This window comes from Trichomycterus rosablanca, chromosome 22 (assembly GCF_030014385.1).
Source record: "Trichomycterus rosablanca isolate fTriRos1 chromosome 22, fTriRos1.hap1, whole genome shotgun sequence".
In the NCBI taxonomy this organism is placed as follows: domain Eukaryota; kingdom Metazoa; phylum Chordata; class Actinopteri; order Siluriformes; family Trichomycteridae; genus Trichomycterus; species Trichomycterus rosablanca.
Genome location: NC_086009.1, coordinates 14,484,358 through 14,506,982, shown reverse-complemented (window position 1 = coordinate 14,506,982; position 22,625 = coordinate 14,484,358). Strand labels below are relative to the sequence as shown.

Below are 22,625 nucleotides of genomic sequence, written 5' to 3'. Positions count from 1 at the left end.
TATCCATCTAGTAATAAAAATCAGACATGGTGATTAACAGCATGAACATTTCTTGTGACATAGAACAGCGATTTATAAACTGGGGGTGGGGGGGAAGCAAGGGCAACCCCTTGGTGGGTCACCACATGGGTCGTGATGGACCAGATGCTTTGTCTACACAAACCCTGATGTTTCCCTCTTTATATTAAGATGGGGCGGCACAGTGGTTTGGTGGTTAGCACTGTCGCCTCACAGCAAGAAGATCCTGGGTTTGATTAACTGGTGGAGGTCCTTTTCTGTGTGGAGTTTGCATGTTCTCCCCCTGTCTGTGTGGGTGTTTTCCGGGAACAGTCCATAGACATGCAAGTGAGGTCCATTTTATCAGCTCCACTTATCATATAGAAGCACTTTGTAGTTCTACAATTACTGACTGTGGTCCATCTGTTTCTCTGCATGCTTTGTTAGCCCCCTTTCATGCTGTTCTTCAATGGTCAGGACCCCCACAGGACCACCACAGAGCAGGTATTATTTAGGTGGTGGATCATTCTCAGCACTGCAGTGACACTGACATGGTGATGGTGTGTTAGTGTGTGTCCTGCTAGTATGAGTGGATCAGACACAGCAGCGCTGCTGGAGTTTTTAAACACCATGTCCACTCACTGTCCACTCTATTAGACACTCCTACCTAGTTGGTCCACCTTGTAGATGTAAAGTCAGAGACGATCGCTCATCTATTGCTGCTGTTTGAGTTGGTCATCTTTGAGATCTTTATCAGTGGTCACAGGACGCTTCCCACGGGGTGCTGTTGACTGGATATTTTTGGTTGGTGGACTATTCTTAGTCCAGCAGTGACAGTGAGGTGTTAAATTACTCCATCAGTGCTGCTGTGTCTGATCCACTCACACCATGTCAGTGTCACTGCAGTGCTGAGAATGGTCCACCACCCAAATAATACCTACTCTGTGGTGGTCCTGTGGGGGTCCTGACCATTGAAGAACTAACGAAGCATGCAGAGAAACAGATGGACTACAGTCAGTAATTGTAGAACTACAAAGTGCTTCGATATGATAAGTGGAGCTGATAAAATGGACAGTGAGAGTAGAAACAAGGAGGTGGTTTTAATGTTATGGGTGATCAGTGTATTATACTTCTCGTTAAAAATACAACCTTTCAGTTGTTTCATTTTAGCTTTTGTTTGCTGTTCTATGGTGTGGTTAATGCTTGAGGGAGGTCAGCCATGACTCAGATCAGTGGGAGGGGTGCGAGACTTAACCAGTGGTTTTGGACTGGTCGCAAGACAAGAAGGTGTTGAACCACTGACATGGAATATTCATTTGATACGAGAAACCAACAAGGGTGGAAGATGACACCGGAACGACATAGGGCGAGATGTAAAGAGGGTGTGTGCTTACACGCAGAGCAAAAAACGCACGAGAAGTCAAACCGAAACCTCTCACCAAGTACTATGTAAAACTGTACTCCTACAATAACAGTCAGTAGGGTTGGAAAGTGAAATGAAGGTTCTTACTTTGCGTCTCCTCCTCAGATACTCTGTCCCAGAGTCATGGAGGACAGAAGCCCACAGAAGTCATGTGAAGAAGCCATCAGATCGTTAGTCAGGCAGGAGTATGAGGCAGCGGTGGACCACAGCTCGGAGGCCCTGCTGGCTTTGGGACAGTGTCCTCCCGCCCCCAGCACGGCCCACTACCGCGACCGCGCTCTCCTCTACCGGATAGCAGCTCTGATTCAGCTGGTGAGCTCCTCATATCATTTTGTCTTAACTTTGTGTACTTTTTATCATTTTCTGTGGTCTGCTGGTCTTTAGATGATCGGAACACCCTGTTGCAGTTTGAATTGCTCGGGCATACTTCGGAAAGTCACGTGTTGATCGCAGCTAGCTTTCCGTACCCAGCATTGGGACCAGTGAATCAAACTTGGCATATAAAACACACGCTTTTTCGGAGACAGACACATCACTGGCCACACTATGTTAATACAAGGTCACACCACCACCTCATTCATCCTTGTCTGGGACTGGGGTGATCAATAAGCAAATAGTGTGACCATTCAGCTAACACCTGACCAACACAACAAGCATTACCTGTATGTTCACTGATCAGCCATAACATTAGAACCACCTCCTTGTTTCTACACTCACTGTCCATTTTATCAGCTCCACTTACCATATAGAAGCACTTTGTAGTCAGCAATTACTGACTGTAGTCCATCTGTTTCTCTACATACTTTTTAGCCTGTTTTCACCCTGTTCTTCAATGGTCAGGACCACCACAGAGCAGGTATTATTTGGGTGGTGGATCATTCTCAGCACTGCAGTGACACTGACACGGTGGTGTGTTAGTGTGTGTTGTGCTGGGATGAGTGGATAAGACTAGGGCTGGGCGATTTTCACGATTAATTCGGTTAATCAGAATGAACGTTTTCACCCGATGTTAGAATGTGACAATCGCGATTGTTTACATACTTTATATTTTTACTAAAATACCAACATGACACGAGGCAGAAACTGACCAGACGCTCGCGGAATATAAATCAGGGAAAGTTTAATATAAAAAGGCAAAAACAGTGTACAAAACCAGGTCAGAGTCCAAAACCAGAGGATAAACTAAAACAGTAAACGGAAGACAACAAGGGTTATACACGGTAACGGTTAGATTCAGAAATAAGGAGCGTAAACACGATCGGTAAAACGAGACACAAACAGAAGAGTTTAATTAAGATTCACTGAATCGAACACCGCTGAACTGAATCAAAACTCCGGCGCGGATTGGCTGACCGGGGACATGTGACGGTCCGTGGAAACATGGGAGTTGTAGTCTATATAGTTAGAAGCAGAACGTGCCCCCTCCATCCACCCCCCAATCACAAGAGGACAAAATCAAAGCTGAGCTGAGTGATTACTTCACCCCCCCTCCCCCAGTATAGATACTGATACAGACTCACTCAGTGGTGGAAACAGCACAGCACAGACTCGTGTTTCTTTTAAGAAACCTGTAAAGAACTTTTTTTTAGTCCTTTTCCTAATGTAAGGTTTTGCTGCACATTATTTTTTTTTAAAAAGTTGTTTGTGAGCTATTCTTATAAAGCATATAGATAATTCAGATTTCCATTTTGTTTTTAATTATTGTGATCGTTATTGTTATAAATTTTTAGATCCTTAAAAGGATAATTATAGGTGGTGGTGGTACTATTTTTGCACTTCTGCAGTCATTTTAATTTACAATGCAAAAACGTATTACTTATTATTTACTTATTTCAATTGCATTATACAAGAACAAAAAAAATCGAAATCGTAATCGACAATCGGTTATAATTTTAAAATAATCGAGATTTTTTTTTTGGGGCAAAATCGCCCAGCCCTAGATAAGACACAGCAGTGCTGATGGAGTTTTTAAACACCGTGTCCACTCACTGTCCACTCTATTAGACACTCCTACCTAGTTGGTCCACCTTGTAGATGTAAAGTCAGAGACGATCGCTCATCTATTGCTGCTGTTTGAGTTGGTCATCTTCTAGACCTTCATCAGTGGTCACAGGACGCTGCCTACGGGGCGCTATTGGCTGGATATATTTGGTTGGGGGACTATTCTCAGTCCAGCAGTGACAGTGAGGTGTTTAAAAACTCCAGTAGCACTGCTGTGTCTGATCCACTCATACCAGCACAACACACACTAACACGCCATCACCATGTCAGTGTCACTGCAGTGCTGAGAATGATCAACCACCTGAGTAATACTTACTCTGTAGTGGTCCTGGTGGAGTCCTGACCATTGAAGAACAGCATGAAAAGGGGCTAACAAAGCATGCAGAGAAACAGATGGACTACAGTCAGTAATTGTAGAACTACAAAGTGCTTCTATATGGTAAGTAGAGCTGATAAAATGGACAGTGAGTGTGGAAACAAGGAGGTGGTTTTAATGTTATGGCTGATCAGTGTATATGCCCCATTGCTGACAGCACCACTGGAAATTCGAGCCCTGGATTTCAATGCTAGTGGGCTGGCCGAGTTCCCTGTGTTTATTCCACAGTAATTGATGGTTTTCTTCCCTTCTGCTTTCCTCCACAGAAGAATTATGACCAAGCTGATGAGGACTGTAGACATGGTGAGTGAAGTAAGATTTTGGGAAGGAAAGCACACGCTCAGGTCGAACGTTAAACCCTGTCATTATTATGTGTGTTTGTGGAGCAGTGCTAACAGAGGAGCTGAGTAAGGGTGAATGGAGCTTCAGAACTGTGCTACAAAACATGGTGTTGGATGGAAGTCTACAGGAGGTGTTTACGATTCTCTCCAAAGCTCTGTATGGAGAACCGCTGGTAAATAAACAAACGTTCTTTAATTTATCAGACGTTCTGAGGGGGGGGGTTGTAATAATGAAAAAGACCTGTCATAGTAATTGTAGCTGATGATTGATTGGCACACAGTTGTGGTAATGAAGTGATTTGTATTTCCTGTTGATTTTTATGCAACCCAGGCTAAACTGTGAAGTGAATAATGCTGATTATCTCTTCATCACAGCACCTGTTAGTTGGTGGGATATATTAAGCAGCAAGTGAACATTTTATCCTCAAAGTTGATGTGTTAGAAGCAGGAAAAATGCACAAGCGTAAGGATTTCAGCGGCCAAATTGTGATGGCTAGACGACTGGGTCAGAGCATCTCCAAAACTGCAGCTCTTGTGGGGTGTTCCCGGTCTGCAGTGGTCAGAATCTATCAACAGTGGTAAACCGGCGACAGGGTCATGGGCGACCAAGGCTCATTGATGCACATAGGGAGCGAAGGCTGGCCTGTGTGGTCCGATCCAACAGACGAGCTACTGTAGCTCAAACTTCTGAAGACGTTAATGCTGGTTCTGATAGAAAGGTGTCAGAATACATAGTGCATCACAGTTTGTTGCGTATGGGGCTGCATAGCCGCAGACCAGTCAGGGTGCCCATGCTGACCCCTGTCCACCGCCGAGAGCACCAACAATGGGCACGTGAGCATCGGGAACTGGACCACGGAGCAATGGAAGAAGGTGGCCTGTTCTGTTGTATCACGTTTTGTTTTACAACACGTGGATGGTCGGGCACCAGGATGCACTATGGGAAGAAGGCAAGCCGGCGGAGGCAGTGTGACACTTTGGGCAACGTTCTACTGGGAAACCTTGTGTCCTGCCATCCATGTGGATGTTACTTTGACACGTCCCACCTACCTAAGCATTGTTGCAGAACATGTACACCCTTTCATGGAAACGGTATTCCCTGATGGCTGTGGCCTCTTTCAGCAGGATGATGCACCCTGCCACAAAGCAAAAATGCTTCAGGAATGGTTTGAGGAGCACAACGACGAGTTTGAGCCTACAAATTCCCCAGATCTCAATCCAATCTAGCATGTGTGGGATGTGCTGGACTAACAAGTCCGATCCACGGAGGCCCCACCTCACAACTTACAGGAGTTAAAGGATCTGCTGCTAACATCTTGGTGCCAGATACCACATCACACCTTCAGGGGTCTAGTGAAGTCCATGCCTCGACGGGTCAGGGCTGTTTTGGCAGCAAAAGGGGGACATACACATAGAAAAAACTAATAATCATCTCTTTGTTTTTGAAGAATGGAATCATGGCTAAGGATATGACCAGGCTGAAGATACTCTTGTCTGAGATGGAGGTAAGCGTGTTCAGGAATAATGGTCATGCATGCAGCCTGTAGTATTAATTGCATTTCCAGTGCGCTAAACTGGGACATGTCTAGGCAAGTCTGAGACTTGTGTTCCCTGTCAGCCTCTCACTTTCATTTTATCCCCATTCAGTAATCAGTAATCAGTATTTCTGTCTACCAAATTAGCTCTCAGTTCAGTTTGGTCCAGCATCATGATCACGTAGTGTGTGTAGTGTTTTCTAGGAGTGTGTTTTTGCAATACAAGCTTGACTCATGAAACTGGTTTTGTTTGCCAGACTGTAAGCAGTAAGATGGTGACCGAGCAGGCAGGTGACTGCGAAGAGGGTGAGTTCCTTTTACTGACCACTCAGGTCACATGACTGGGCGTTCTCTCTTTCTTTCATTTTGTTAACCCTATTTTTTTTGGTCTGTTTGTGACTGGATTTCGGGAGCAGACGTGCATGAAGGTTGGCACTTCCGACCCCCTCCTCGAGGAGTCACCAGCAGCGAGGAGTACACTCTGTGCAAAAGGTACGCCTGAGCCTTCGGGTACTGGTTCTGTTTATGTGCTCGCGTGATGTAGCAAACACAGTTTCGATGGTGCGTTTTCCATCGAGGTAATAGCTTGGGGAAGGACTTATCCTGTTTTAGCACAGCAGCTGCCTAAGTAGAGAGGATTCTAAACAGTCATCAAACACATCGGGCAGATTATTTAGACGCACTACTTAGGCAGCGATTACGTCACTGCAGTTTTCACTTACTAGGCTAACACAGATTCTCTGAATGCTATTGACACCATCTTCTCATCGAGAAGTTCGGGTTCGGGGGAACCCACATGCCCCGGCGGAACGCAGATGGCGGGATACGCGATGGACTCGTGGGAGAAGTGGAGGGTCGTGTGCCTGGCACCTCTTTCGTTAGAGGACATAGAGGATGTTTACCTATTCGGAACTTTTGATTGTGGGGTTTTTCCTGATTGGATTAGGCTTTACCCTGCTGTATCAGGAAATTTAAAGAGTTGGGTCAGTTGTCAAAGGTCCCCAGAAACTGCCCAATTTGATTGATATGATGGGCAGAGCCATTGGAATTCAGACTGTGACTATAAATCGCAATATGGATTCCATCTTGGAGAAACTAACGGCTTTGCAAAACGGTGTGAACCAGAGGCTGCCTCAATCTGAGAGCATGTGTTAAAGAAATTATACTCGTGCACAGATTAAAAACAAGTCATTTCTGCTCTCTGGCTTCCCCTGTTATCAGCATTGGCCTTACTAATAAGGAAATTCCTCCAGAGGATCTTTTGCTACGGGTCATCTCGTACCTACCCTCCCCTGCTCTCTGACTGTTTTTCATTCTGGGTAGCAACTGTTGTAAAACGCCATCTTTGTATAGACTTTTTTTGCTTACAGGAATGAAGAGCTGACAGAACTTTTCCCAACCCCCAACCCAACGTCTCCACTCTTAGCTTAATCCCACCAATACGGCTGGACAGGTCTGCAGCGCGCGCTGGTATATGGCTGCGAATCGCCGGATGGCTGCTTGTCGTATTGGTTACTTTTCCTATCCCCAAATCCCTAACCTGTGGCTTGTTGTGTCACTATGTTATGTTCTTATGTTTACATGTGCTTGTGTGCTGTACGGGGCTTTTTTTCGTGTTACCACAGTGTGCTCCTCAGGGAGCTCAATCTGGTTGCTGTTTTTTTTTTATCTCCTACTCTCCCAATGTGTTACCATTTCTTGTTTCTGATCCTGTCTTCCCGTTCTGTCTCCCCCGCACCCATTGTCATATTGTGAATGTTCTGGACGGGTTGATGGCTAATTTCACTGCAACTGTACCTGTTGCAATTACAAGTGACAAAGTTCTTTTCTATTCAGATAGCCTCAGGCCATTCAAACCAATCGGACACACCCAGTGTAAGGTCTACAGTGCAAGATGTGATGAGTTTGATATAAAGGAACTCATGTGGCCTACACCAACAGTCCCCAACCCTTTTTGCACCACGGACCGGTTTCATATAAGATTTCATGGTTTGACGGGGTGGAAGGATTTAAAATAATAATAAAAAACAAAACAAAGGGGGCCTAGGTGGCGCAGCGGGATATTCCGCTAGCACACCAGCGCCAAGATTCCAAACTCCTCGAATTGAAACTCTGCGTTGCTGCATACCTACCTGAATAGTTCACTACCAGAGTTACATACTAAACACACACCGATCAGCCATAACATTAAAACCACCTCCTTGTTTCTTCACTCAGTGTCCATTTTATCAGCTCCGCTTACCATATAGAAGCACTTTGTAGTTCTACAATTACTGACTGTTTCTCTACATACTTTTTTAACCTGCTTTCACCCTGTTCTTCAATGGTCAGGACCACCACAGAGCAGGTATTATTTAGGTGGTGGATCATTCTCAGCTCCTATATGGTAAGTGGAGCTGATAAAATGGACAATGTCCTCAAAACAGGCTTCTATATCCTCCACATCAATGGTTTTGCGCTTGAGTGGTGTGGACCTCCGAATGTCACTCAGCCACGTGGATAAATCCACATATCGGACAGATAAGTCTGAGATGTCCGGGATTTGAAAGGAGGGAAAAGTCTTGTGGTTCTGCCTCCTCCTCCTCGTCTTCGGCTTCTTCACAGCTCATGTCGTCCTTGGAAAAAGACAAAAACGAATATTTTTAAAGTGAAGCACAGATCTGGAAGATAGTTTGAGGTTTCTGAAGCTTACTTCATCCCAGTCCTGTTCATCCTCCCACCCTTCGTCTTCCTCATAGTCTGGAAGCTCGTCCTCGATTGCAGAGCTGAAAAGACATGTCAAGACAGTTTGTTGGACAGATTTGTTTAGTGTCTACTGTTTTTGAAACCAATTCTTTTTTTTTTATGTATGGATTGGAACATATTGTGGTAAAGACCTTAAACTTACCCTGGCTGGTATCCTCAGTAGGCTGAAATGCTTAAAAAAAAAAGGAAAGAATAAGGGAACCAAGTGTGAGTTGTTCAAGAAGGCGATTTGAAGGGCGCTCAATGGTGCACTGATCTAATGCAGTGGTTCCTAAACTTTGCTGCAGTGCTGCCCTTTTGTAGATACGAATATTTTCGAGCCCCCCTACTCCGACACACAAGTACACGTCCCCTGCTTCCGAACTCCATTGGAATTTACAACCCCAAATCAGAAAAAGTTGGCACAGTATGGAAAATGCTAATAAAATAAAAGTGCAGTGTTCCTTACTTTTACTTTGACTTTTATTTGATTGCAGACAGGATGAACCTGAGATATTTCATGTTTTGTCTGCTCAACTTTATTTCATTTGTTAATATACTTTCATTCCTGCATTTCAGGCCTGCAACACATTCCAAAAATTTTAGGGCAATTTAGGGCTAGTAATGAGGTGAAAAAACTAAATAATGATGTGATTCCAAACAGGTGATTGTAATCATGGTTTGGGACAAAAGCAGCATCCAGGAAAGGCTGAGTCCTTGATGAGCAGAGATGATCAGAGGATCTCCAGTTTGTCAACAAATGTGTGAGAAAATGATTGAAATGTTGATGAGTATTGCGCCACCTAGCGTTGCATGCGGAGAGACACACCCTAAGGGCACTCTTTCCTCATCTCTGTGCAGGCGCCTCTAATCAGCCAGCAGAGGTCGTAATCGCATTCCGACAGAGAGAGACCCACATCCCACAGCTCTTTGTCCCGCCCCTCCCAACTGAACAACCGGCCAATCGTTGCTCATACAGCCACTCAGCCTCGAGCCAGCAAGGCAGAGCTGGATTCGATACGACGTACTCGAAATCCAGCTCTGGTTGCAGCGTGTGTTTTTACCGCTGCGCCACCTGAGCGGCTGAAATGTTTAAAAACAATGTACCTCAAAGAAAGATTGGAAGGGATTTGCATATTTCTCCCTCTACAGTGCATAATATCATTAAATGATTAAAGGTATCGGGAGGAATTTCAGTGCCTAAAGGCCAAGGGCGCAAACTTAAACTAAATGCCCGTGATCTTTCATTCCTTAGACGGCACTGCATCAAGAACCGCCACTCAACAATAGCTGATATAACCACATGGGTGAGGGATTACTTTGGCAAACCTTTATCAAGCACTACAATACAGAGTTACATGCACAAATGCCACTTAAAACTTTACTGTGCAAAAAATTTACACTTCTGGTAATTTACACTTCTGTGATGGCAGCATTAATGCGGAAAAGTACATTGAGATCTTAGAGCAACATGTGCTGCCTTCAAGACGTCCATGCATTTTTTAACAAGACGATGTAAAACCACATGCTGCACACATTACAAAGGCATGGCTACGGAAGAAGAGGGTACGGGTACTGGCCCGGCCTGCCTGCAGTCCTGACCTGTCCACAATATAGATGTGTGGAGAATTTTGAAAGGAAAAATGTGACGACGATGACCCCCCGTACTGTTGCACATCTTAAGACGTGTTTGCAGGAAGACTGAGACAAAATAAAAGCTGAAACACTAAATCACTTGGTCTCCTCGGTGCCAAAACGTCTTAAGTGTGGTGAAAAGGGATGGCAACATTACAAAGTGGTAAATGCTTTACTGTCCCAACTTCTTTTGGAATGTGTTGCAGGCCTGAAATGCAGGAATGGATGTTTATTAATAAATGAAATGAAGTTGAGCAGATAAACCATGAAATATCTCAGGTTCATCCTGTCTGCAATGAAATGAAAGTCAAAGTAAATGTAAGAAAGTCTGTGTTTTTTATTATTTGCATTTCAACTTTTTCTGATTTGGGGTTGTATAAAAACTACTTCTAATCTTCTTATTGAATTATACAAAATAAAGTGAGTAATCATGTTTACAGTGGAATTATTACTGTTTACATGCGTTAAGTATCTTTTTTTCTATTTTCTACTATTAGGATATTTCCTCAAAATTGTCTAATAGGATAAAAATGACTTAAAACTTTAGCAGCTCTGTGATATAAAATAAAACTTGCACATTTGTTAGTTTATCTTGGAGTCCCGGGCGTCACGGTGGCTTAGTGGGTAGCACTGTCGCCTCACAGCAAGAAGGTCCTGGGTTCGATCCCCAGGTGGGGCGGTCCGGGTCCTTTCTGTGTGGAGTTTGCATGTTCTCCCCGTGTCTGCGTGGGTTTACTCCAGGTGCTCCGGTTTCCTCCCACAGTCCAAAATCATGCAAGTGAGGTAAATTGGAGACACCAAATTGTCCATGACTGTGTTCGATATAACCTTGTGAACTGATGAACCCTGTGTGAAGGTAAACTACCGTTTCCTGTCATGAATGTAACCAAAAGTGTAAAACATGACGTTAAAATCCTAATAAACAAATAAACAAATCTTAGAGTCCTCTTACAAATCTGTCTTATGATACAGTAGCAAGGCTCAAACAGGCTTCGTTTATTTGCCTTGCAATAGCGCCGCTTCCCCGCTAGATGGCGCTTCCCACTTTGTTAACTGCAAATCTAATACACGACGATTAAAGCTGTTTTATTATTTTAACACCAAGTTTCTAACCGGTGAGTTCAGCCCATTATTCATTTATTCAAAAGAGCTGATCTTCAAAGATTAAAGTGGGGACAAATGTTCAGTTAAATTTAATCTATTAAAACTCTAGGCCACACAAGGTGGATGGTTATGTTTTTTTTAGGTGAACACAGTATACACAAAGATTTCTCTCACAAGCTACCCATGTAAGTTGGCGAATCTGTAGGGGTCAAGCATTTACACCTGAATTATCCTCTTGGTGTACTGTACATATGCATGCTCTTGTCAAATCAAAATGTTAACTAGTAAGATCACTCACCCTCACCTTGTTATGTAGATCACTGGTCCCGGAACCACCAGGCCGTGGACTGGTCATTTATTACCGGGCCACACAGAAAGAATAAATAATTAGAGATCGCTACATCAGCAATGAAAACACTAATTTTTTACGGGTGTTGCTGTCTCCAATCACCCCTAGGTGGGAGCAGCGTCTCGTTGCAGCGAAAAAGCTGATTTGTAAGCAGTACAGTTATTCTATTTTAAATTCCCCCACCCCTGTCAGTCCGTGAAATTATATCTTATATGAAATCGGTCCGTGGTGCAGAAAAGGTTGGGGATCGCTGCTCTAGGCCACACGAGGACAGTTATGTTTTTTTTTTTTTTTTTTTGGTGAACACAGTATACACTGCAATTTCTCTCACAAGCTACTCGTGTAAATTGGGGAAACCGTAGGGGTCAAGCATTTACATCTGAATTATCCTCTTGGTGTACTGTACTTAATTATGCTTTTGCTCAATCAAAATGTTAACTAGTAAGATCACTCACCCTCACCTAGTTATGTAGATCTCACCATCATGTCATTTTCATTTATAGTCCACATCAGCTGAACAGGGGAGGTTCAACCAGAACCGATTTTTGCTTCATGCATTGTCTCCAAATTTAGCGTAGTCAATTTGTCTTCCGCTGCTGGGGGATCCCTGATTGCCGTCGAGGTGGGTATTTTGCTGCTCACGCCTCCTCCCACCCGCGCGCAGCCCTTAGCGGAACCCTTTTTCACCCATGCATTCTGCACAGGCGCCTCTCTATCTGCTAATCAGGGTCCTCACACAGCGTTTGAAGACCCCACCCACATAGTCCGGTCATCCCGCCATAGCAGAGATGTGTCTGCTCCAGGCACTGGTAATTATGCCCGCTAGATGGCGCCCAGCCGACCGGTGGTAATGCCAAGTTTCAAACCGAGGAGTTCAGAACCTCGGCGCTGGTGTGCTAGCGGAATATCCCGCTGTGCCACCTGGGCGCACTGGTTTTTGCCTCTTAATTCGTTTATAATTCTGTGCTCAGGTTTGTGTGCTTGCATCGTTCTGTCCATGTTTCTGAAGGTAATAGTTAGGGCGGCACGGTGGCTCACAGCAAGAAGGTCCTGGGTTCGATCCCCAGGTTGTGCGGTTCGGGTCATTTCTGTGTGGAGTTGTTGTGTGCATGTTCTCTACGTGTCTGTGTGGGTTCACTCCGGGTGCTCCGGTTTCCTCCCACAGTCCAAAGACATGCAAGTGAGGTGAATTGGAGATACAAAATTGTCCATGACTGTGTGAACTGAGGAATCTTGTGTATCGAGTAACTACTGTATCTATCAAGGATGTAACCGAAGGGTGTAAAACATGACGTTAAAGTCCAAATAAACAAACAAACAAACACATAGGTCATCATGTTGTGTTCATTTATAGTCCAAATCAGCTGGACAGGGCAGGTTCATCTTGGAGGTCTTGACCCAAATACGATGTATTCCTCAGGTCTGTGTACTTGCATCAGTCCGTCCATGTTTCTGAAGGTAATAGTTCATGTTACCGTGTTTTGTGCAGGTTTCTAGAGCAGGGTCTGTGTCGATACGGTGCCCAGTGTACTTCAGCCCACTCTCACGAGGAACTGACCGAGTGGCAGCAACGCTACGCCTCCAGACTCATCCGCCTCAAACAGCAGCAGGAAGGAAAGCATTACACCGAGAACTACACCGAGGCTCTCATTGAGAAGTGGATCAACTCCCTTTCCCCCGACAGAGTGGTACGGTGCAAAATGCACTATATGTCGTATTGGCCCAATTCTCTAGTCAACTACTGTCTGAACAATGTGTTCTCTGTCTTTGATATCTTTATAGCTTAACGAGTATGTGGATGGAATCACAGTGGAACACAGCTCAGATCTTTCAGTTACTGTCAACACCAAGAAGTCCTCTCATTCTTGGACATTCTCACTGTACTGCAAGGTAGGATGGTATTTGCTTCCTTCTAGGGAGCGATTGATAGTTCTGGACTACTTAAAACCAACCATTAAAGCTGATCTGTAGCATTATGCTTTGTTGGACTACCGTTATAATCCATAGTTCCCAGGTTGACATGTCAGAGCGATCTAAGGTGCTGGATTTAGGCTACAGTTTTTTTTGTGGTGGTGGTTTCGAATGCCACCACTGCCAACTCAAAGATTGTTAATTAGGGCTTGATGTTTACCGATTTGGTGGAGCGTGTACTCGATGGGAACATCTTTCTCCGCTAATGCCGATCCCTGCTCCGATTGAGAAGAACGTAGCTAACCCACGCCCCCTCCGTGCTGTATGCATATTTTCACCTGCACTAGGCGAGTGCTAATGCTAATGCAGATCAGCCCTGTGTACGGAGAGACACACCCTGATCAACGCACTCCTTCCCCGCCCCTGTGCAGGCACCATCAATCAGCCAGCAGAGGTCGTAGTTGCACCAGTTACGAGGAGACCCTATCCGGCTTACTACTACCCCACCCCTATATGAACAACAGGCCAATGGTTGTTCATGTGGCCGCTCAGCCTAGCCGGATGGCAGAGCTTAGATTCGATACGATACGATGTATTCAAGATCCCAGCTCCGGTGTGCTCTCTTTGAGTGACAGTGGTAGCTCATTGGTTAAGGTTCTAGACTAGTGATCAGAAGGTTGCAGGATCAAGCCCCACATCTGCCAGAGTGCCACTGCTGGGTCCTTGAGCAAGGCCCTTAACCCTCAATTGATTGAATTGTGTATAGTCACACTTGTAAGTCGTTTTATCTTGGTCAGGGTTGCTGGACGGGTGGGTCTATATACTCTGGAATCCCTGGCCGCAATACAGTAATACATCTTAGTAATACACAGACGCCAATCCATTGCGGTGCCTCGGCCATTCCCTTTCCTTCAGACAGCCAGTCGTGTCTCTATGTAGACGCCCGACCAGCCGATATCACAGCTGGGGATTCAAACCCTGGTTAGTAATATTTACCACTGTGTCACCCAATGGTGCCAAATTAAAAATACATAAGTAATATTAATAAGAATTAATTTCTCAGTGTGCTCGGGTGTCTGGGAAGAGGGGGGAGGCTGTCAGAAGCACTGCTATGGATTGGCGCCCTGTCTGGGGGTATTTCTGCAATTCGCCCAGGGTTTAGGGACTAGACTAGTGAGCAGAAGGTTCCTGGTTCAAACCCCACCACTGCCAGGTTGCCACTGTTGGGCCCTTGAGCAAGGCCCTTAACCCTCAATTGCTTAGACTGCAAGTCGCTTTGGATAAAAGCGTCTGCTAAAATGTAAGTGTCATAGGCCCCTCCCCTGATGCAGATGTGGAAGAGAGATAACGATGTAACCCTTTCCAGACTGATGTAACCCTTTCCAGACTGATGTCTGAATAACTCATTCTGATTGGTCCGTATTTATTGCGTAAAAACAACAGCATTAAACACACATTTGATCTGTGTGTGTGTGTGTGTGTGTGTTGCACTCGCTTGTCCTGAAGCATACATGTCTAACCTTTTTTTTTGTCTGTTCACTCTTCCAGCCTGCCCGCACGTTGCACCGCATCGCCCTGCTCTACGATGCCAACCGGCCGCATTTCTCCGTCATGGGCGTGTGCGCCGGCGACGCCTCCACCCTGGTGCCCCAGCAGGTCTGCGAGGGCGGCTGCCAGGAGTGGAGCGGAGTGGGACTGCTGCAGAACGGCATGGATCACTGCCTATACACTGTGGAGGTGGCCTTCAGAACCGAGATCTTCGGGACCTTCCGCCAGACGGTGGTGTTCGATTTCGGCTCTGAGCCCGTTTTGATGCAGAGGGTGATGGTGGACGCAGCGTCCATCGAAGGTAGGGCTGGGCAAAGGCTCCTGTGGTTTGGTCTTTAGTAATAATATTGGGAAATCCCAACAACACTGCTGCACCTGATATATTCATCCTTGCAGTGCTGAAAATGCTGCCCCACCCAGATTTTATCTGGCCTTTTGATTGGTAAATGGGGTTGGGGTGGTGATGATGTGTACAAAGCATTAGATGACCTACAGTCAGTAATTTTAAACCTACAAAGTTCGTCTAAGTAAAGACATGTGATTGATGTGTTAATGCTCCTGACTGTCTCACCCCCCCCCCCCCCCCCCCGCAGACCTGGAACACTTGATGCAGGCCCGCCAGCAGCTCCTGATGACCGCAAAGCGCTGGGACTCGTACTGCAAGACCATCGTCGACTTCGTCCCCAACGAGAACATGGAACTGGAGCGCAGTCTGCTCACCCGCTATCAGATCCCGCTGTCCGCCGATCAGCTCTTCACCCAGTCGGTGCTGGACAAAATGCTTACGCTGGACAACTACCAGTCTCGCCTGCACGACCTGCTGTACATTGAGGAGATCGCTCAGTACAAGGAAGTCAGCAAGTAAGCATCTTTTATCTCGTTCACCTGGTCATGTGGTTGACTTTGGGGTTAAAGGCGCGTGGGGGTGAATTTTGACCCTACTGATTACAAGATGAACTGTAGCAGCACATGCCCTAACAGTCCAAAATATTGCAAGGTTGCCACTGTTGTGCCATCGAGCAATCTAGGGTTGTATTGTAAGTATCAAGAGAGTCTTACATGTTTGTGTATGAGAGGTAATAAAATGTCTTTTTTCCTTCTTTTTACTATGGTACATTACAGTACATTCCGGAAATTTTACATTTGGTGGAGAATGCTGACAATGTTTTACCTTTAACTCCATATACTGTCACAGGGGGGGGGGCATACAATGGCTGACCCTGAGAAAAAAAAATGTCATTATACTGTACACGTACCACCTCCTTGTTTCTACACTCACTGTCCATTTTATCAGCTCCACTTACCATATAGGAGCACTCTGTAGTTCTACAATTACTGACTGTAACCCATCTGTTTCTCTGTATGCTTTGTTAGCCCCCGTTCATGCTGTTCTTCAATGGTCAGGACCACCACAGAGTAGGTATTACTTGGGTGGTGGATCATTATTAGCACTGCAGTGATACTGACATGGTGGTGGTGTGTTAGTGTGTGTTGTCCTAGTATGAGTGGATAAGACACAATGCTGATGGAATTTGATGGACACCTCACTGTCACTGCTGGACTGAGAATAGTCCACCAACCAAAAATATCCAGTCAACAGCGCCCCGTGGGCAGCGTCCTGTGACCACTGATGAAGGTCTAGAAGATGAGCAACTCAAACAGCAGCAATAGATGAGCGATCGTCTCTGAGTTTACATCTACAAGGTGGACCAATTAGGTAGGAGTGTCTAATAGAGTGGACAGTGAGTGGATTCATACCAGCACAACACACAGTAACACACCACCACCATGTCAGTGTCACTGATCCACCACCTAAATAATACCTGATCTGTGGTGGTCCTGTGGGGGTCCTGACCATTGAAGAACAGGGTGAACGCAGGCTAAGAAAGTATGTAGAGAAACAGATGGACTACAGTCAGTAATTGTAGAACTACAAAGTGCTTCTATATGGTAAGTGGAGCTGATAAAATGGACAGTGAGTGTAGAAACAAGGAGGTGGTTTTAATGTTATGGCTGATCGGAGTATATTCGCATTACATTCATTAAAATTCCACGAATTCCCTGACGTACATAGTCCTTACAAATGTATGTACACGTTTGACTTCACTTCTAATTATCTCATCACAAGCCCCCGCACAGACCATCATTCCCTACAGGTTGTACACATCTGTGCTACTGATGATACTGGCATGCTTGAGTTTTCCCAGCCTTACCCACTAGATGTCACACTTGATTCTTGTGGCACCTTAAAAAACGTTTATGTTTAGCCAGTACGCTGAACATATAAAGAGAAAAAGGACTGACTGAGAATCAAAGATTGGCAGAGGAAGCATCATTAACTTTAGATATGTGTAGGACAGAACACTTGTAGCCAAAAATTTGAAAGACCTCAAGGCTCTTATATGAAAAGATAAAAAACTGAGTAAAAAGACTTGACTTTAGCTAAGCTTAATAGGGATGTAACGATACACTCTACCCACGATGCGATGCGATTCACGATACGATTTTCCCCCGATTTTTTTTTAAACAAATTGAAGACTAATTATGACAGTTTCCTTTTATTATTTCTCTTTAAAAATAAAGTACTGTATTTGTGCTTATCTTTTATTTATCTGAATAATGAATGCCCTTTTATTTCTGAGGTAGGTACAAACTACGCAAAACAATGCTGCACATTTCCCTTTTTGTGTAAAAAAAAAATAAAAACGAATGAAATTTAAAATAAATAAATAAATGAATAATACAAATAAAGAAAGTATCCTCACATGAATAAATTTGGCTGGAAAATTCTGAATCTGGCAACCCTGTAGTGACGTCGACCAAGGCGAGAGGTGAATAGCGCCAGTGCCCTCTGCTATTTAAAGTGAATATCGATTCATTATACATGTAAACCGATTGGAATCGTTACACATGTGAATCGATTTTTAACTGTCTTGTGGTGCATCGTTACATTCCTAAAGGCTAATATTAAAAATTGCAGCAATTCTCGTCCGTGTTTCGACACCTACCTTCTGCGTCAACAGAGATGACTGGGAGTTTTCCAAACTTAGTTACCCGAGTCGTGTTTTTAGCTGCTTTAGACTTTACATCTTAGATATTTTGTCTAACCGATTGCTAGTGTAACCGAGCGTCTCTAGAGTTTGCGGAGTTTATAAAGCAAGAAGTAAACCGAACATAGACAAAGTATCAGGAGCAGAATATTTTACTGGCTTGTTCTTTTGAGGAGCAGCAGAGTACATAGAGATGATCACGTGTGTAGAGAAGCACACTTTTACATCACTTTTTAATTATGGAATGTCCAACTTAATACGTAAACACATACGTTAAACATTGTCCGCACACTATACCACAAAAAAGGCTGTTACGCTAACTTAATTGCTGTATGATTGCTACGACGCCTCATATTTCATACACTACATGAATGAAAAATGTTAAATTGCTAAACATTTTACTCTACCTCAGCACAACAGTATTAACTCCTTCTTTCATTCCAGGTTCAACATCAAAGTCAACCTGCAGCTGGTCTCCAGCTTCATGCTGACCGGCATCTCCGGCGGTGCCAAGTACGCCCAAAACGGCCAGCTGTTTGCCCGCTTCAAGCTGACCGAGACCCTGTCCGAGGACACTCTCGCGGGAAGGCTGGTGATGACCAAGGTGAACTCGGTGCTTCTGCTACCCCTGAGTCGGGACCCGGCTAGTCAGGGACAGCCGGCCAGTTCCAAGGAGCGCGTCTACGAGGCCCTGATCGAGGAGAAGACCAAGGACTACATCTTCCTGCGCATCTGCAAGGAATGCTGTGAGGAGCTTAATCTGATGCAAGACAGAGAGCTGCAGGTGGGAACGCTGATTAGTATGCCAGCTGAACGTCGCCCTTTACAGATGTGATCAAACATGGGTGAAGGAAGTTCAGGGCTGTGGTGGTGGTGGTGGTGGTGCAATGTTTACTGGAACGAAGGGTTAATAATAGCTTCGTTTTATTTGAATGAGATTTACTCAGGCCTGCTTTGAAATACAGAATGTTCGCAGAGCAGCACGTACTGGGAGGCGGCAGGAAACCAGTAGGAAACCAGCAGGAGCAAGGGGAGCACGTGCAGACCCAAACATTAGAGATTTACTTACCTCATCATTCCAAAGTGCAATTTAGGAAGGCTTGCACCAGCCTATGCACCTTTGACTTATCATGTTAGATAATTAGTCACTATTGGTATACCAGGATGTTATGAAGTTAAGTTAAGAAATACAAACCAATCCTGAATCATATGTTATTCATTTTGTGTGCTAGCAAACCAACAGGACCTATTAGCTCAACCTCTCAGCATTTTGCCGTTATCTATCCTGACATTTCAGTTCCAGTAAGCTCCTTGTGTAGAATCAACAAGCTCTTAATGCAGCTGGCACCACTCGAAGCCGTAATTGAATTGTGATGGCAGAGCCCCAAAGTCCTTTTGTCATAGACTTTGCTCTAAATTAGCCACTTTCCCCTTCTAAAAGGCAGCCGAGTGATCCCATTTGCTACGGCAGCTTCCAGCCTAACGCATCCAATTTTGTACTTGAACCCCCGTGAAATCCCTCATCGCTGTTTGCTTCAAATTAAAAGGTTTAATTTCCGTGTTTAAATGCGGTCGGGGATTGGCATATGAGCTTCTTGCTGGGCTGTTTGTGGGTACTTTTGCGCCAGAGAGTATATAAGCACTAGGGATGTCCCGATCCGATCTCGGGCCCGATCAAGGCATTTTTTAACTGATCGGTATCGGTATCGTTTTACGTCAGCGGTTAAGCAGGTGAGTCCAACAGTGAAGTGTAATGTCTGCAATGCGAGCGTTTCACGAGGCGGTAGGAGCAGAGCTGCGTTCATTACTGTAGAATTTTACTATTTATATGGTGTGCGAGTCAAAGATTACACCGGTTTACAAAAACGATAACTTTTAATCCGAGTATGAAAGGAGCATAACATACAGCACGAGTTACAAGACTGAACGACATCTCAGTATCAAGCACTCTGATTGGCTTAGTTACAACACGCCTACAAGTACGGTGGCTCATAAGAAACAAACCAGATATCATTTAACCAAACGATCTACCAATTTGATACGGCACCTAAAAAATAAACACTCAGCGTTTATTATTATATGATGAGAAGAGGAGCCGGCTGTCCGCTAACACGGCAGAGATGCTGATTTTCCTCAAAAAGAACCTTCACTTCATTTTGAGTGTTCTAGTTTTACTACTACAATGCTGCACTAAGTTTGTTTACTTTTATTTTGTAAAAATAAAAGAACATTAAGCAATAGCTTGGATGCAGGCAATTTTTTTCCTACAGCACTGCAGAGCTATTCAGCTGTTAAACATATACATTGGATTAATTTAAATAACTGTAATGTACTTGAAGTGTGCACTGTGTGAACAGTATTATCTAGTTCTTATCTAGACAATATCTAGAAAATACAAGTATCGGTTTGAGACTCGGTATCGGATCGGGATCAAAATTAATGATCGGGAACAAAAAAACGTGATTGGGACATCCCTAATAAGCACACAGTCGAACCTTGGTAGAAATGGTTGAAACAGAAGTCTGAGCCAGTCGGAACTGGTGAACCTACTAAATTGACCCACATGGGCGAAAGAGCAACATTTGTTAATAGGCATATACACTGATCAGCCATAACTAACTGTCCATTGTATCAGCTCCACTCACCTTATAGAAGCACTTTGTGGTTCTACAATTACTGACTGTAGTCCATCTATTTCTCTACACACTGTTTTAACCTGCTTTCGGACTCCTGGTGGCCATATGGAAAGTGTCTCCATGTCTCCAGGGTATCCTAAATTCTGTTTGCATCTTCAGGCTTCTTGATGAATCATTTATTATTCCTCTAATTGCATCCGTCCATCATGTCAAACATAATTGTCTTCTCCAATTGATTGATTGTGTCCATTACAAGATACACCGATTAGGCATAACATTATGACCACTGACAGGTGAAGTGAATAGGGTCATCGATGCACGTGGGGAGCGAAGGCTGGAGCACAACAACGAGTTTGAGGTGCCTCCAAATTCCTCAGATCTCAATCCAATCGAGCATCTGTGGGATGTGCTGGACAAACAAGTACAATCCATGGAGGCTCCACCTCACAACTTACAGGAGTTAAAGGATCTGCTGAGAACTTCTTGGTGCCTAGTGGAGTCCATGCCTCATCGGGTCAGGGCTGTTTTGGCAGCAAAAGGGCGACCAACGTAATATTAGGAAGGTAGTTAATATGTTATGTCTGATCAATGTATAATTGATCCAAGTAGGAAAAAGCTGTCCACCAGTCAACACCATCTAAATCAATGGTAAATGTAGTTGTTTTCCCCTGTTGCCATGACGACTGCCTTCTTCATATTGATCTGACGTCCCATCTTCCTACTCTTTTCTTTAACTTACCTTATTAGGACCTTCAGGTCCTCTTGATTTGGCTTTAAGTGTTGCGACATGTGCATCTCTGATTGATGTTATTGATGTTTATTCCACTTATCTTGGGTTCTTGATTATCTTTGTCTAGTCCTGCTTTTAATTAAAAGTGAACTACATTATGTTGGTGTTGTGACCAACATAAACTAAACATCAGCAACAAGTAAACGTCAGTTTTACTCAATTCGTACTTTTGCTATATGAAAGCACTGATAACATTTCTGTCTGATCTGCTAGGTGGAGCTACAGTTTCAGCTGAACAGACTTCCTCTGTGTGAGATGCACTACGCTCTGGACCGTCTCCGGGACAACAGCATCCTCTTTCCCGACACTAGCCTAACTCCCATCATCCCGTGGAGCCCCAACAGGTAAGGCCTGCAACTTTCCACACTCACACACGCATATACACACATCCGTTCACCTATAGGGCAATTCAGTGTCTTCAGTTAACCTGACTGCATGTTTTTGGACTGTGGGAGGAAACCGGAGCTCCTGGAAGAAACCCACACAGACACAGGGAGAACATACAAAACTCCACACAGGAAGGACCCGGACCGCCCTCTCTGGGGCTGGAACCCAGGACCTTCTTGCTGTGAAGCGACAGTGCTATCCACAGTGCCGCCCTCTATTGTTTCTATTATTTTAGAAACCAATGTTAATAATTCCTAATCTAATTATTTGTATTATTTGTTTATTTATTTATTATGCATCCCCAACTATTGTTCTCCCAATCTAGTTGTATCCAATTACCTGAATTCATTCAACTTCTTCTGCTACTCGCCCCGACATGTTTCTGGCAGCCGACCGCTTCGTTTCTCCTGCACGAGGCGGGTTCATATGGAGATCCGTATCGCGCACGGAGAGTTACACACCGATCTCCATTATACCCCGTCTCTGTGCGGGCGCAGAGGTCGTAATTGCAGCAGTTATGAGGAAACCCCTTTTAGCAATCCTTCCACATAGACGAGCCAATCACTGTCCGAATGGGCGCCCAACCTGCAGCATAAACACCCGAGTGACTTTGATAAGGGCCGCATCGTTATGGCTTAAACGAAACAGCAAGCAGTGCTTACAGGTAGCCGTGGTAAGTACCAAGTGGTGGGCGGCCAAGGTTCATTGATACGAGAAGACGGGAAGGCTTTGAGGTCTAGTATGGACCAACAGAGGAGATACCGGGGCACAGAACAGCAAATCGTTTTTATACTGGTGATGAAGTGAATGTCTCAACA

At 44.5% G+C, this 22,625-nt stretch overlaps 1 protein-coding gene across 2 annotated transcripts in view; it reads left to right on the top strand.

Moving 5' to 3' along the window:
- The window catches only part of helz (helicase with zinc finger), a 65,220-nt gene that overhangs the window by 4,423 nt on the left and 38,172 nt on the right, over positions 1-22,625 (top strand). Inside the window, exons 2-13 of one of the 2 annotated variants that reach the window (XM_063018460.1) lie at positions 1,526-1,732; positions 4,067-4,100; positions 4,187-4,311; positions 5,587-5,643; positions 5,931-5,979; positions 6,090-6,165; positions 12,975-13,173; positions 13,268-13,375; positions 14,945-15,245; positions 15,538-15,805; positions 18,439-18,778; positions 21,634-21,764. In XM_063018460.1, coding sequence (XP_062874530.1) covers positions 1,544-1,732; positions 4,067-4,100; positions 4,187-4,311; positions 5,587-5,643; positions 5,931-5,979; positions 6,090-6,165; positions 12,975-13,173; positions 13,268-13,375; positions 14,945-15,245; positions 15,538-15,805; positions 18,439-18,778; positions 21,634-21,764 — 1,877 coding nt within the window. In that variant the 5' untranslated portion in view covers positions 1,526-1,543. Of the gene's footprint in view, positions 1-1,525; positions 1,733-4,063; positions 4,101-4,186; positions 4,312-5,586; positions 5,644-5,930; positions 5,980-6,089; positions 6,166-12,974; positions 13,174-13,267; positions 13,376-14,944; positions 15,246-15,537; positions 15,806-18,438; positions 18,779-21,633; positions 21,765-22,625 lie in introns of both variants that reach the window. The other variant, XM_063018459.1, reaches the window with a different exon arrangement.